This window comes from Portunus trituberculatus, chromosome 23, assembly GCF_017591435.1.
Source record: "Portunus trituberculatus isolate SZX2019 chromosome 23, ASM1759143v1, whole genome shotgun sequence".
In the NCBI taxonomy this organism is placed as follows: Eukaryota; Metazoa; Arthropoda; class Malacostraca; order Decapoda; family Portunidae; genus Portunus; species Portunus trituberculatus.
The window spans coordinates 11,991,297-12,004,447 of NC_059277.1; the positions used below are offsets into that span (position 1 = coordinate 11,991,297).

At 43.2% G+C, this 13,151-nt stretch overlaps 2 protein-coding genes across 4 annotated transcripts; both read left to right on the forward strand.

Moving 5' to 3' along the window:
* Positions 1-3,791: 3,791 nt before the first annotated feature.
* LOC123507792 (uncharacterized G-patch domain protein DDB_G0278987-like) lies at positions 3,792-5,506 on the forward strand. Of its 3 annotated transcripts, none has more exons than XM_045260995.1 (2): positions 3,792-4,087; positions 4,605-5,506. In XM_045260995.1, the coding sequence occupies exons 1-2, from the start codon at positions 3,940-3,942 to the stop codon at positions 5,270-5,272; spliced, it is 816 nt and encodes a 271-aa protein (XP_045116930.1). In that variant the 5' UTR covers positions 3,792-3,939; the 3' UTR covers positions 5,273-5,506. The 3 variants fall into 3 exon arrangements, with proteins under 3 accessions (XP_045116930.1, XP_045116929.1, XP_045116928.1); XM_045260994.1 differs by having other exon boundaries at positions 3,793-4,117; XM_045260993.1 differs by having other exon boundaries at positions 3,799-4,150.
* A 2,440-nt stretch (positions 5,507-7,946) lies between these two features.
* On the forward strand, positions 7,947-11,298 carry LOC123507793. Its single transcript, XM_045260997.1, has 2 exons — positions 7,947-9,135; positions 10,766-11,298. The coding sequence occupies exons 1-2, from the start codon at positions 8,145-8,147 to the stop codon at positions 11,059-11,061; spliced, it is 1,287 nt and encodes a 428-aa protein (XP_045116932.1). The 5' UTR covers positions 7,947-8,144; the 3' UTR covers positions 11,062-11,298.
* Positions 11,299-13,151: the final 1,853 nt, after the last annotated feature.

Genomic DNA, 13,151 nt, shown 5'->3' on the forward strand with positions numbered 1-13,151 from the left:
ATATTGCTGACAGTGAATATTTTTTGTGTTTTCTCTTAAAAGGTGTGTATTTACTTGATTATTACTGACACTGCTGTTTTTGTGTGTATTCTCTCTTAAAAGGTATGCATTTCTTTTAATACTGCTCACAATTTGGCTATTTTTTGTTCTATTTTTTGTGCTTTTTGATATCACTGACGATTTTGGCTCTTCTTGTGTGTTTTCTGTAAGGTGTGTTAACTTAATTACCTGACACTTTGCTATTTCTGTGTGTGTTCTCTCTTCAAAGGTGTGTTTCTTTTAATATTGCTCACAATTTGGCAATTTTTTTGTTCTTTTAATATCACTGACGATTTGGCTATTCTTGTAAGTTTTCTCTAAGGTGTGTTAACTTAATTAGCTGATACTTTGCTATTTCTGTGTGTGTTCTCTCTTCAAAGGTGTGTGTTAACTTCATTGATGCTGACGATTTGGGTATTTTTTGTGTAAGTTATTTCTTTTAATATTGCTGACAGTGGCTATTTTCTGTGTTTTCTCTTAATAGTGTGTGATTATTGCTGACACTTTGCTATTTCTGTGTGTTTTCTCTTAATTAATGGTGTGTGTTGCCTTTATTATTGCGGAGACTTTCAAATCTCAAGAGACGATGGAAAATACTGAATGGCTCTGTGTGTTGTTTTATTCACTGTGCAAAATAAAAATGAAAAACTAAACGAACTGTGTGCTTTTCCTTCATTGAATTTACTTTTTCCCATTTCCTAAACTGAATGTATCTTTTCTCTACTTTTTTTCACTCAATCTACCTTTTCCCTACATTTCCTTCACTAATCAACTTTTTTCCCTACTTTTCCTTCACTAAACTTTTTTCCCTACTTTTCCTTCATTGAATCTATCTTTTCTCTACTTTCCTTGACTCAGTTAACTTTTCCCTACATTTCCTTCACTCAAGTCAACTTTTCCCTACTTTCCTTCACGAATCTATCTTTTCCCGACATTTCCTTCACGAATCTATCTTTTCCCGACATTTCCTTCACGAATATCTTTTTCCTACATTTCCTTCACTGAATCTACTTTTTCCCTACAATTCCTAAACTGGATGTATCTTTTCTCTACTTTCCTTCACTGAATCTATCTTTTCTCTACATTTCCTTCACTGAATCAACTTTTCTACTTTCCTTCACTGAATCTGTACTTTTCTTTTCCTCCACTGAATCTACTTTTTCCTACCTTCCTTCACTGATTCTGTAGTTTTCTTTACTTTCCTCCACTGAATCTACTTTTCCCTACTTCACTGAATCTACTTTTTCCTACCTTCCTTCACTGATTCTGTAGTTTTCCTTACTTTCCTTCACTGAATCTACTTTTCCCTACTTTCCTTCACTGATTCTACTTTCCCTTCCATTTTCTGACATCTACACTTGTTACTATTTCCAATTATAAAACATTCGTATCATTTTTCTGTGTATATAAAAAAAAAAAAACTACTTGGTAACGATTTGACAAAAAAAAAAAAAAAAAAAAATTACTTGTTTTCCCTGAATTTGCTTTGCTTGAATTTCTGAAGTAAAACAAACTGATACAGAAATATCGACACAGACAAACACGCATACACATAGCGAGACCCGACACAGACGCAAAGACAAGGAACAGACAGTGACACACACACACACACACACACACACACACACACACACACACACGTAGGTAGATAGACAGTTAAAGATAGATTGACACAGATGTATAGTGTTTCATTTATTTATTTATTTATTTATTTATTTTATTTATTTATTTATTTTTTTTTTCATTCTAGATCCTCAGTAGCTGCATTGTCTCTGTAGTCGCCGGAAAGAATAAATAAATAAGTAGAGATGTTTGCTGCCGCCCTCCTGCACCATGTGGGCTTTTCACGGGAATTTATGGGTTAAACGAGGTATTTTTGGGGTACCTTCTATTTGAAAACGCTCTATTATCTGTTACCCAGAGTCAGGAAGCCCTACCTACACTCGGACCGTGACCAGGATTTGAACTCATTCGCTTGGAGACCCTCGGATCCAAAGAGAGCATGGTTCCACTGTACCACGGCGGCCCTTGTTGTCTTATTTGTACGTTGAAGAGCTTTCCACCAACCACGCTGTCTCAGATTGGTAGACACGACACGGACACGCCGCCAGGACGGACAGATTCACCGTGTAATCAGTGATGGAAGCAGATGATCGGCAGGAACCTCATGGCGCGTCACTCCTGAGTCCTGTCCGGCTGCCGTGTAATCGTGTTTGACTTAATAGAGTGACAACATCGGAACACCCGCCCTCACGCTACACCAGGCGGCGGCAGGTAACACCGGCGACATCCTGCACTGAGCCACGCCATGCACCGTCCTTCATGCCGCGAGCACTACGGCCAAACTACAGAAGTATTGCCTGTGTGAACGGTGCAGTTTATTGTCTCCAGGAACACTTCACGTCTGTCTGAATCACAGTCAGTCTAGTTTATAAGAGCTCTCAAACTTTCCTTTCATTGATCAACAGTTATTTTTACTTTTTTTACGTTACTTATTACAAACTGTATACAGATGTTTACTACATACATACACACGCATAAATAAATTGATCAGTAAATGTGAAAGATTAATGTTTCGTATTTTTTTCCATTATGAATAGAATTGTACAACATTTACGCAGCTTTTGCCTAAACATCTTCCTTTGTGAATACCTAAAGAAAGGATACACACGAGCTGACCACTACAACATTCACTTCTTTAATGTTTGGCCAAAGTAACATTAAATTATCATTCTCTCCTCCTCCTCCCTCCCCCCATCCTCCTCCTCCTCTAAATCATTCTCTTTCTGGCCACACTCTCGGACCCAAGGAAGCTTCAGACCCGGCAAGGCTTCAAAAGAATACAAGCGTGATGGAACCCACCTCACAACTTCATCAGGAGAGGCAGGACCCCTTCCCTCCCCTCACCCATCGCCCCTCGCCCCGCAACACTCCTATACATACGAGTATCACAATATTTATAAAACAAGAAAAAAATATTGAAGCGAATTTTTATATTTCTGGCTTAATTTTGGCCCGTCACCTTCCCAACTCCCAGTGAGGTGTAAAAACACTGGTTCAGGGGGTGCTGTGAACTTTTCATTGAAGCCAGCTGTGCCCTCACTGAACGTTTCCCTTTGTCTCACACCACAGGGGGCGCTCACAGCCTGCCCTCTAAAGACAACTCTCTTCCTTCACACAACACTACATGCATCTAACGACACATACGTTATTAATGAAAAATCTAAAATTGGAAAAAAAAAAAAAAACTATTCCAGCCTCCGAGACCACTTCCCGTTTGAGGACAGGCACCTAAGTTTTTTTTTTATTAGTTGAGAGAGAGAGAGAGAGAGAGAGAGAGAGAGAGAGAGAGAGAGAGAGAGAGAGAGAGAGAGAGAGAGAGAGAGAGAGACTCATGGTGACTTTAGTGAGTTCGGCTGGCTGGTACTCACTCATCTTATCATTCGTGCACCACAGCGGCCGCACAGTGGCAGCGTGACACCCGCTGCTCCAGCCCGTAGATAAAACACACACACACACACACACACACACACACACACACACACACACACACACACACACACAGCGCTGGAACACTGCAAGCAATAAATTACTCCCAACAAGCGATCATCACTAGCATGTCCTGTACTGCACTGCATGCACCTCCCCGGAACGAGCCACGCTTGGTGAACACTTGATTGAAGCTTCACAGCGGCAGTCTGGAGCTCCTGTCCGCGGCGCGCCTTCTGCAGGGAGGCGCCACGTCAGTAACGAATGTTAGCGAGGAACGACTGAACAAGGTGACGTCAAGAGGAGCGACACGCCTTCCACACACCGCGCACACCACCGCTGCCCGGCACTCGCCACCACTCCACCAGCAGCTGTCCGCCACTCGCCCTCATCCCGCCACACCCCGCCGCCATGGATACCCCCGCCACCCTCGACGTGAATTACGACGAGGAGCATCAGGAGGAGGACGCGGCGCAACTCGGGGCGCTGGAGGATCAAACCGGTGACCACGAGCACGGGATGCCGGACGCCGGGGGAAGCCCTGACGGAATCTTCTGGGGTATCCTGGCCGCGTTCTGTATACTCGCTGGTTTGTCAATTGGCCTCGCCTTGTATTTGAAAAGTAAGTGTATAGCAATTTGTAGGATCACCCAACCAATGAATGAAAGACAGGTCAATGTATCCATTAAGTGTGTCAGTACGGCCAGCTTGAGGCTCAATAATTCACTGGTTGGGTGGTGCTGCGGCAAGTCTTCATAATGTGACCGCAATGCCCACACCTCAGCACAACTTGCTTCAATACTGCGTTTAGCAAATCATTCCTATGTACTTTCAATAGCGCCGCGCGTCTGTTCTTGATGATAGTTACTCTACAGTCTACACCATGCAGTGCGCGCGGTCTTATTATAGAGATTTGCCGAAACTGCAAATTTGCTTGAGGTCATGGCCAGTTCAAGTTTATGAAAAGAATTGAAATGCTTGCATCCTGAGGCCACTGTGGTGAGTACAGGCGCACCATGAGCCTGCGCTGTAGTTAGTTGTCGTTTCTTGCTAACGATTGTTTTCCATTGCTCCAGGGAACTTCGCGCTGAGCATCAGGGATTTCCTGCGCCAGTGCTGCTCCAAGATAACCGGCGCCGGCACACACGACCCCGTCCTGTTCAACGTGACGGACGGCGAGAATAAGGAAGGCTTGGACAAGGACGGCACGGAGGGAGACAAGCAAAGCGAAGGGAGCTCCTCAGATGAAGAGGATGGTAAAGGTGGTGAGAAGGAAAAAAGCGACAAGGTAACTGAAAACTCCACAACAACCACTAAAGTTACCTTCCACAAGAGTGATACTGACGGTGACGGCGACGGCGCTGAACCCTCGGAGGATAAAGGGGAGGGAGCAGCAGCAGCAGCAGCGACAGCAAGAGCGGAGGAACGAGGCACCACTGATGACGCGGTTGACGAGGCGAAGGGACGGCAAGGGAACGAGGAGACATCCGAATCTGCGGCTGAGGAGTCTGCGGCAGCGGTAGGCGAGAACAAAGAGAACGAGGAAACTAAAGAAGCGGAGGCGAAGGAGACGCAAGAAAACGACAAGCAGTCCCGCCGCAGCTCCAGCTCCAGTTCCTCAAGTTCAAGTTCTGATGAGGACGAGAGTTCCGTACGTCAGCGCAAGAACGCCGCCGCGACGGAGGCGGCGCCGGAGGGGGATAAGGCGGCGACGGCGGCCGGGCAGGAGGAGCACAAGGAGTGAGGGTGGCGGCGCTTCGTGTCTGCTAATTGTCCGGCCTTCATTAATGAGTTTGTATCGGCCTTCATTAATGAGTTTGTATAATATATAGTGTAATATTCAGTAAATTTTGTAAAGTGTATTTATTAGTAAGTGTTTATTCTTCCCGAGAATGTTTATCCCTCCCCAGACTTAACTATGCAGCAGAGTGTATGTTTTCAAGATTTTGCGTTGTCAAATATATTTTTTCCACATAAATAACTTTTTTTTCCTGATACCAATCAAATAAACAAAAAAGTTAGGAAGACAGCCTTGACGGAGTGAAGTATCGTTGCATCAATCACTGGGTGTGTGACGGCTCGGGAACCACAACCTGCCCACACAAAAACTATACGAGAAGTGCCAAAACCAAACCCTCGGAATGCCACGTGGCCCTGGTGACCCTTCCCTCACTACTCCCACTTCCCGGTCCCTCCCTGACTTAACACCGCAGCGCTCAAAGACAGTGTGATACCAGTGACCACCTGCACTCCTCGGGTCACACTAACCTAACCCGCTGTCCACACGTGTATCTAACCAACGCTACCAATAACCTGCTGTCACCGTTCCTAACTTCTAATCATCACGACACATCTCTCATAGACTATTGACAAGATATAAGAGAAATAATAATAGTGTTTATTCTGAGTCTTCTGCTTACTACACAATTCACACTCTTGTCTAACCAATGGTATACCTGAGAACTGCGCCGCCCATTAACTAATATAGACCTAATTAAGACTCGTTTACTACTGAGAGAGAGAGAGAGAGAGAGAAGAAAAAAAAACTTATTTCTATATTTTCTGGCCTCTACAATCCACACACATACTTAGCCAACACTGTTTGTACCGCTGTTAAGTAATGATAAATGCTGCTTTGAGTCAGAACTATCACGTGTGTGTGTGTGTGTGTGTGTGTGTGCGTGACTGACTTTACCACGCAATAAATCAATTAACTCAGACCAACCTATTAATTAGCTGGGCCACTGTTAACCCCTTCAGTACCATGGCGCGTTTCTATATTCATTCTGCTTACTATTTGGTGATTTTATACAGCTTCAGAAACTTAAGTGAGGGATGAAAATAGTGAAGACTGTGGCCATTAATCTTCTCCCCTCCATAGACCCTTCCTAATGTCAATAAAATGGTCTACTCGTACACAAAATTTAATCTCATGGTAAAAATGTGTCTCAGTACTGAAGGCCTTAAGCTTCCATTGACGGGAGAATATACACGTGACCTCGCGTGCGTTTGGCTCATATTCTCAAAAACTTCTGCGCTTCACCTCCACTATCTAAAAAAGGCTTTACTTAAATTCACACAAGTTTTTAAGGGTGTTATTACAGTTCTAGAGGCAGATAAACAAGATTACTGCATTATCAACTGGAGAAACACTCTTGAAAACCCTGTTAATCATCTCTGTGGCCTTGAAAACAGTCATGGTGAGAAAGCAAAGCGTTTCTCTGGTGACTAACTCTGCAAGGCTTCAAGGAAAGGAGCTCCCAGACGTGACAGGCAAGGCGGGTGACACTGGCTGGTGGTACGTAAATGGTGAAGACAATGGTGAATGTTAGTACAGTATAGCAATGGTATAGTTTGGAATTGTAAAGGAAAATATAGTAAACTGATAACGATACTGGTTAATTTTAGTAGAGAATTGTGGTGGTGAGAAAAATAGTTTAGAAGTTGTTGAGAGTTGCAGGAAAAACAGGAAGAATAGTAGGAAATGGTAAGAATTGTAGGAAAAGGGAGAAATTGTAGAAAAATAGTAGAAAATATTAAAGAAAAATAGTGAAATAGTAAAATAATAATAGACAACTGTATAAAAATAATAGAAAAAATTAAAAAAGAGGGAAATAGTAGGAAATCGTAAGAATTGTAGGAGAAAAGGGAGAAAATGTAGAAAAATAGTAGAAAAATAGTAGAATAGTAAAAAAAATAGAGGAAATTGCACAAAATAATAGAAAAAAATACAAAACTACAAAATAGAAGAAAGAAACAGTGAAAAATAATAAACATAATAACAGCAAAAAAAATAAAAATAAATAAAATAAAATAAAAAATAAATAAATAAATAAAAAAAACAAAGAAACAATAAAGAGTATAACAATTGAAATAACCATCTGTACGAGACAAAACAACAACAACAACAACAACAACAACAACAACAACAACAACAACAACAACAACAACAACAACATGAACCTTCAAGTCTTCCTTCACCACCACAACAACAAACCACTCAAACACCCAAACACACAAACAAACTAGTACACAATTCAAACCACACTTCCATCCTAGCCCTGCTCCGCCCCACCGCCCACCGCCCCGCCCCGCCCCGCCGCCCCGTCATTCACATTCTCAACTACACCTTTCTTCAGCACCAAGACGCGTTTCCATATCCAGTTTGGTTACTATTTGTTGACTTTATACACCTTCAGAAACTCAAGTGGGGGATTAAACTAGTGAAGGCTCTGGCCATTAACCTCCTGACCTCCAAAGACCCTTCCTAATGTCAATAAAATCGTCTAATTACACTCAAAACTCAAGGTAAAAATGCGTCCCACTACTGAAGGAGTTAACAAGCCCTTGGTGTTTGCTCATCCACCAACCGAAGTGAGGAGGAGTGACTGGCGCCTCCTTGCTGCGACTCCTGCTGTTCCCCTCATCAGAGTTAGCCGTTGGTCGCTTCCGTCGGTGTGGTAGTGGTGGTTTAAGGCAGTGAGAGGCGGTAGGGAGTTTTAAAGCGCGTTTTAAGTTCCTCTTGACTTGATTTGTGGTTTTACGGACATTTTGGGTGTACATTTGAAGTGGAAGTGTTAGCGGTGGTGTCCTGGTGTTGTCGTGGTGTCTGCAACATGAATGAGCCGGAGATGATGGAGCTACAAGACGTGAGAGATGAGAACCTGCCGTCTTTTCTGGTGTACCGGCCTTCCAGGATCAGCAATGGCTTACGCCTGATGCCACTCAGAGTACTAGGCGCCGGGGTGCTGGGAATCCTGTGCGCTGGTATAGTCTTCGTTATCGCCAACCTGATCATCTTCGCGGCGCATCCTTCCCCTGAGACGCAGACCCCTGACGCTGAGATCTTCATTGACCTTGATCTTGATGGCGAGGAGCAGATCTACCTGGACTTGGACCTTGAGAACCCTATAGAACTTGAAGAGCTGTATGACCAAGATGACCTCACAACACCACCGTTCATCCCGACACCACAGTTTATGAACCAAGAGATGCCAAACACTCCCTCCACTCCTCAGGACCCGACGCCTCCTGTGCTGGTGTTTTACAGACCCGCCAAGACTCCCTCCCGCCTCCCCAAACCTGCTAATGGCACCCACCTCTCTTCCTCCCTTCCTGACCCACACCCCTCCCAGGCACCTCCCCGTGACATCCCTCCCGTCACGACAGATTGCACTGACCGCTCACCATGCCCGCCTGCCCTCCCGCCCTACCACACCCCGTTTGTCACGCTTTTCACTAAGATCAAAAGTCGTTTCGTTGCAATCACCCCCTCCATTACCAACAGATTCCCAACCTCAACGACCCCCACAACCACCACCGCAACCAACTACACCACTGTCCCTTCCATAACCACCACTTCCACACCTACCACCGCCACTACCACGGTAACCTCTTCTATAGCGGTGACAAGTGCTCCGTTCGTCCACATAATAGTCGCCTCGCCACTTAATATAGAACCTACACTGGATCTCCCGACCGAAGCGCAAACACCAGAGAAGGAGCCGGTCAGCTGCGGGTACAGTAGAGGCAAGGTGATAATGTACGTCTTGCTTGCCATTCTCATCTTTCTTCTGCTGGTGGTTGTCTACGAAATGGTGAAGCTGTGTGAGTATTGAAGTGGCTTGTGTTTTGAGGGTTGCTTGAGTGTGTGTGGTGGATGTTTGGGTCTTGTTGGTGAAAGTGAGAGAAGTGGTGTCTGGTATGTACCTTAGTGGTGGCTTGTTTTGAGGGAGGTTGTTAGGGGTGGTGTTGGTGAGGAAAAGTGTGGAGAGTGATACTTTGATGGGCGTGTCTCTTGGTGAGCTGGGTAAGGTTTTGCTGGTGAGAAACTGTGGGAGTGGTAGATTGTTGGTTATGTGGGATGTCTTGCGAGTTGTTTGTTTTCCTGGTGAGAAATGAGTGTTTGTCTGTGATGGGCGTGTCTGTGTGTGAAGTTGATGTTGGTGTTCTATTGGTGAGGGAATAAGTGAAAAAAAATGTAGTTCTATTGATGAGGGTGTTTTATTGGTGAGAGAATAAGTGGAAAAATAGTTCTATTGATTTATAGATGAGGGTGTTTTATTGGTGAGGGAAAAGTGGAAGTGTTCTATTAGTAAGGGGAAAAGCAGTGTTCCATTGATGAGGGTGTTCTATTGGTGAAGAAAAAGTTGTATTCATGAGGGAAAGTGAGTATTGGAGTGGTGACTTGTGTGAGGCGGATGAGTCTTCTATTGGTGAGGGAAAAATTTTCTATTGATGAAGGAAAGCGAGTATTGGAGTGGTGGCTTGCATGTTTGAGGCGGATGTTGATCTTAAGCGTTTTACTGGTGAAGAAAAGTGAGGAGAGGTAGTTTGTGTGTGTGGCGGATGGTGTTCCAGTGTTCTATTGAGGGAAAGTATGAGCGTTTCTTGTTGGGAGTATTCAGTGTTTGGAGGAGTGTGTTTGGAGGTGGATGTCAGTGCTTTACTGGTGAGGAAAGAGAGGCGTGGTAGTGTTGGAAGTGTTGAGTGTGAGAAATGTGAGATTAAGGATAGTGAGTAGTGTGGCATGTATTCAGTGTGAGGTGGGTGTTGTGTTGGGAATGTCTTTGAGTATGAGGTGGACTGATAAAGGAAAGTGTGAGGTGTGTTGGCTTGTGTTGGGAGTGTTCAGAGTGAGGTGGATGTTGTTCAATTGATAAGGAAAAGTCAGTATAAGAGTGTTGGGTGTGTTGAGTGTGAGGTGGATGTTGGTGTTAGTGTTCTGTTGGTGAGGGAGTGAGTATAAGAGTGATGGGTGTGTTGGGAGTGTTTTGAGTGTGAGGTGGGTGCTGGGCATGTTAGGGTTTCATTAGTGAGGAAAAGTGCTGAAAGTCTCTCCAATGTTGGTGTCTTTAGTGTATGATGGTATTGTGACTTTTTTGTGCGTGAAGCTAATTTTTCTTTGATTGTGTGAATGAATGAATTTTATGTTTTGTGGTGAATGACTGGCTTTTTATGAGCTGGGGTGAGGCTGACTCTTATTTTTTTGTAAGTGGCATTTTTCTAGTGGCAGTGAGGGAGTGGCTGGCAGAGTGAGGGAGTATGTCTTGTTGTGGGTGAAACGGAGTGAACGTTTCGTTGAGGGAATATTTCATGAGTGAAGTGGATAATGTTTATTAACGTAATTCACAACACAAAGCGTGACGCGACACAAACCGTGACAGCACAGGCACAAAACATGGAACTTGTGCTTGAGTCACTCGCAACCTTCCCACCCAACCCTCTTGTCCCACAGACCGGAAGCAGCCGTGGAGCCTGTGGATGGCGGACAACGTGAGGACAGTGGAGGGGTCTGCGGTACGGCGGCATGTGGTGAGTCGGCACGGCGACACAGTGGCCCTGCGCACCTTGAGGAAAGGCAGCACGACCTTTTTCCAGGTGACGGACGCCAACCCGACCTTCCGCAACCCGCACCGCCAACCCTGCTGCCCCACAAACTGCGGCATCATGCACTCCCATCACCACCACCTGCCCCGCGTTAGCCCGCACTGCCGCAACCACCGCTGGCTCGCCCACCCCGCCAGAAACTGAGGCCTGACAGCGGGAGTCCCCCCTAGCGTGCCTGAGTAGTGCTGACGCTGCGCCGCCCCGCCACGCCTTGCCCGTCTGTCTTGTCTGACCACGCCGCGGCCTCACGCCAGTAGTACACAGACTGGGTGAGATGCCGAGGCGTGTATCTTGTTACTAGAACTCTACACGTTAAGTTTTTAAAGATTTTATTTGTAACTGTTGGACGAGTTGTGGAATTAATGTTTTTAGTCTTCAACATTTAGACATTTTAACGTGGTGACTGGCACGCGTGTGTGTGTGTGTGTACGTGTCTGTATGTCCGCACCACTCGGGCACTTAAGTTTTTAGGGTTTTTAGTTTTAGTTCAAGTGGTGGACGTGTATTGGCCTGATGTACACGCCCACCACGCCCTTTAATGTAGTCTTAAGGTAGCTAGGATGGGTAGGCAGGGATTAGGATGGACGGGAGGGTAATGATAGTGTTAGGATAGCAAGTACAGGATAGGGAGTAAAGCGTTAGGATGGACGGGGAGGGTGATAGTGTTAGGATAGGGAGATGGGGAGGGTAAGGACTGTTGTTAGGACATATTTTTTTTTTTTTTTTTTTTTTAAGGGATAAATTTTGTTAGGGTAAAGTTTAGGTAATATTTTAAGCTACTAAATATTCTAAGCTTTAGTTCTCAGTTGGGGAGATGGGGAGGGTAAGGGCTGTTGTTAGTGTTAAGGCCTTCAGATTATTTTTTCATTTTTCTCAAGGGTAAAATTTAGTAGGCTGATATTTAGATAAGCGTTAGTTCTCGGTTCTTGATTTAAATTTTGTCAGGTTCTTAGTTTACATTTTGTCATGTTCTTAGTTTACTGGGATTAGGTTATTTCTATAAGGCTTGTGTTTAATTAAGCTTAAGTCATTGCTTTGTCAACTGGAATGTAGGTCAGTTTTATCCAGGTTTCAGGTAGGATTTAACACTTAGTAAGGGATATAGTAAGGTTAGTTTTAGACACTATATTAAGATTTAGGCATTTAAGGTATTTCTAACTAGGATATTCTAAGCTTCCAGTACGGGTGTTGTAGTCAAGTTTGTAGTAAATAAGTTTTTTTTTTTTTGCTTTAATCAGGCCAGTAGGTGAGTAAGTTGTGATGAGAGTTGCTTGATGTCAGCTGCTAGGAATGTTAGGTCTGTAGTTTAGTAGTTATAGATTTCCAGTTCATTGTTATTGTTTCTTTGTTATTCTTTTTCTTTTATCTTGTTATTTTGTTCTTTTTTATTGTCATTCTTTTGTCAGATTTTACTTTTTTCAATTTTTTTCTTGTGCTTTCATTGTCAGATTTATTTTTTTCAATTTTCTTGGCTTTTATTTTATCTTTGTTACTCTTTCTTTTATCTTGTTATTCTTTTTGTCATTCTTTTGTCAGATTTTAGTTTTTTTTTTTCAAGATTTAAAGATCAAGTTTAGATATTCAAATTTCTTCATTGCATTTCTTTAAACTTTCGCTTCGAACTTCACTTTTTCTTCAAGTTCATATTTGAATTCATATTTCGTTGCATTTCACTTAATTGTTGCAAATTCACTTAACTTAATATCTAATTTAATGTTTAATTTAACTTGTTAGATTTGTTGGTTTTTGTTTATCAAATTGTATATCAGTAGAAAATTTAATAGATTCAAAATTAATTTAAAGTAGGAACATAATTATTTAAAGTAGAAATCTGATCAAAGGACAGCTTGATCTTGTAGCGTAGGTGTAGAAGACTGGTAGGTGAATGAATGAATGAATGAATGAATGAGCTTTTAGAATATTATGTCTGGCTTCGTGAATAAGGAAACTAAGCTTTATATGTCTGGTTAACTGTGTGAGCTTTATTTCTTCACTTTTTTTTTACTTTAACGCTTTCCTAAAGACTTTGTTCCTTTGTTGTTGCATTCCTTCACTTCGTTTCCATTTTTACATTTACATTTTTCTCGGTTTTAAATTTTTTTGCCTAATCTTCCTGTTCCTTTTGTTGCTTTTCCTTCACTTGGCTAACGCTTTCCTTTACTTCTTAGTCTTTGCTCCTTTGTTCCTCTTTGTTGTTGTTTTCCTTCACTTGGTTTCCATTTTCCCTAATCTTT

Excerpts from the sequence above, each read along its gene's own strand:
- LOC123507793 (XM_045260997.1), top strand. The coding sequence starts at position 8,145 with ATGAATGAGCCGGAGATGATGGAGCTACAAGACGTGAGAGATGAGAAC. Across the intron at positions 9,136-10,765 it reads CTACGAAATGGTGAAGCTGT|ACCGGAAGCAGCCGTGGAGC; the intron begins GTGAGTATTGAA and ends CTTGTCCCACAG.
- LOC123507792 (XM_045260993.1), top strand. The coding sequence starts at position 3,940 with ATGGATACCCCCGCCACCCTCGACGTGAATTACGACGAGGAGCATCAG. Across the intron at positions 4,151-4,604 it reads CCTCGCCTTGTATTTGAAAA|GGAACTTCGCGCTGAGCATC; the intron begins GTAAGTGTATAG and ends CCATTGCTCCAG.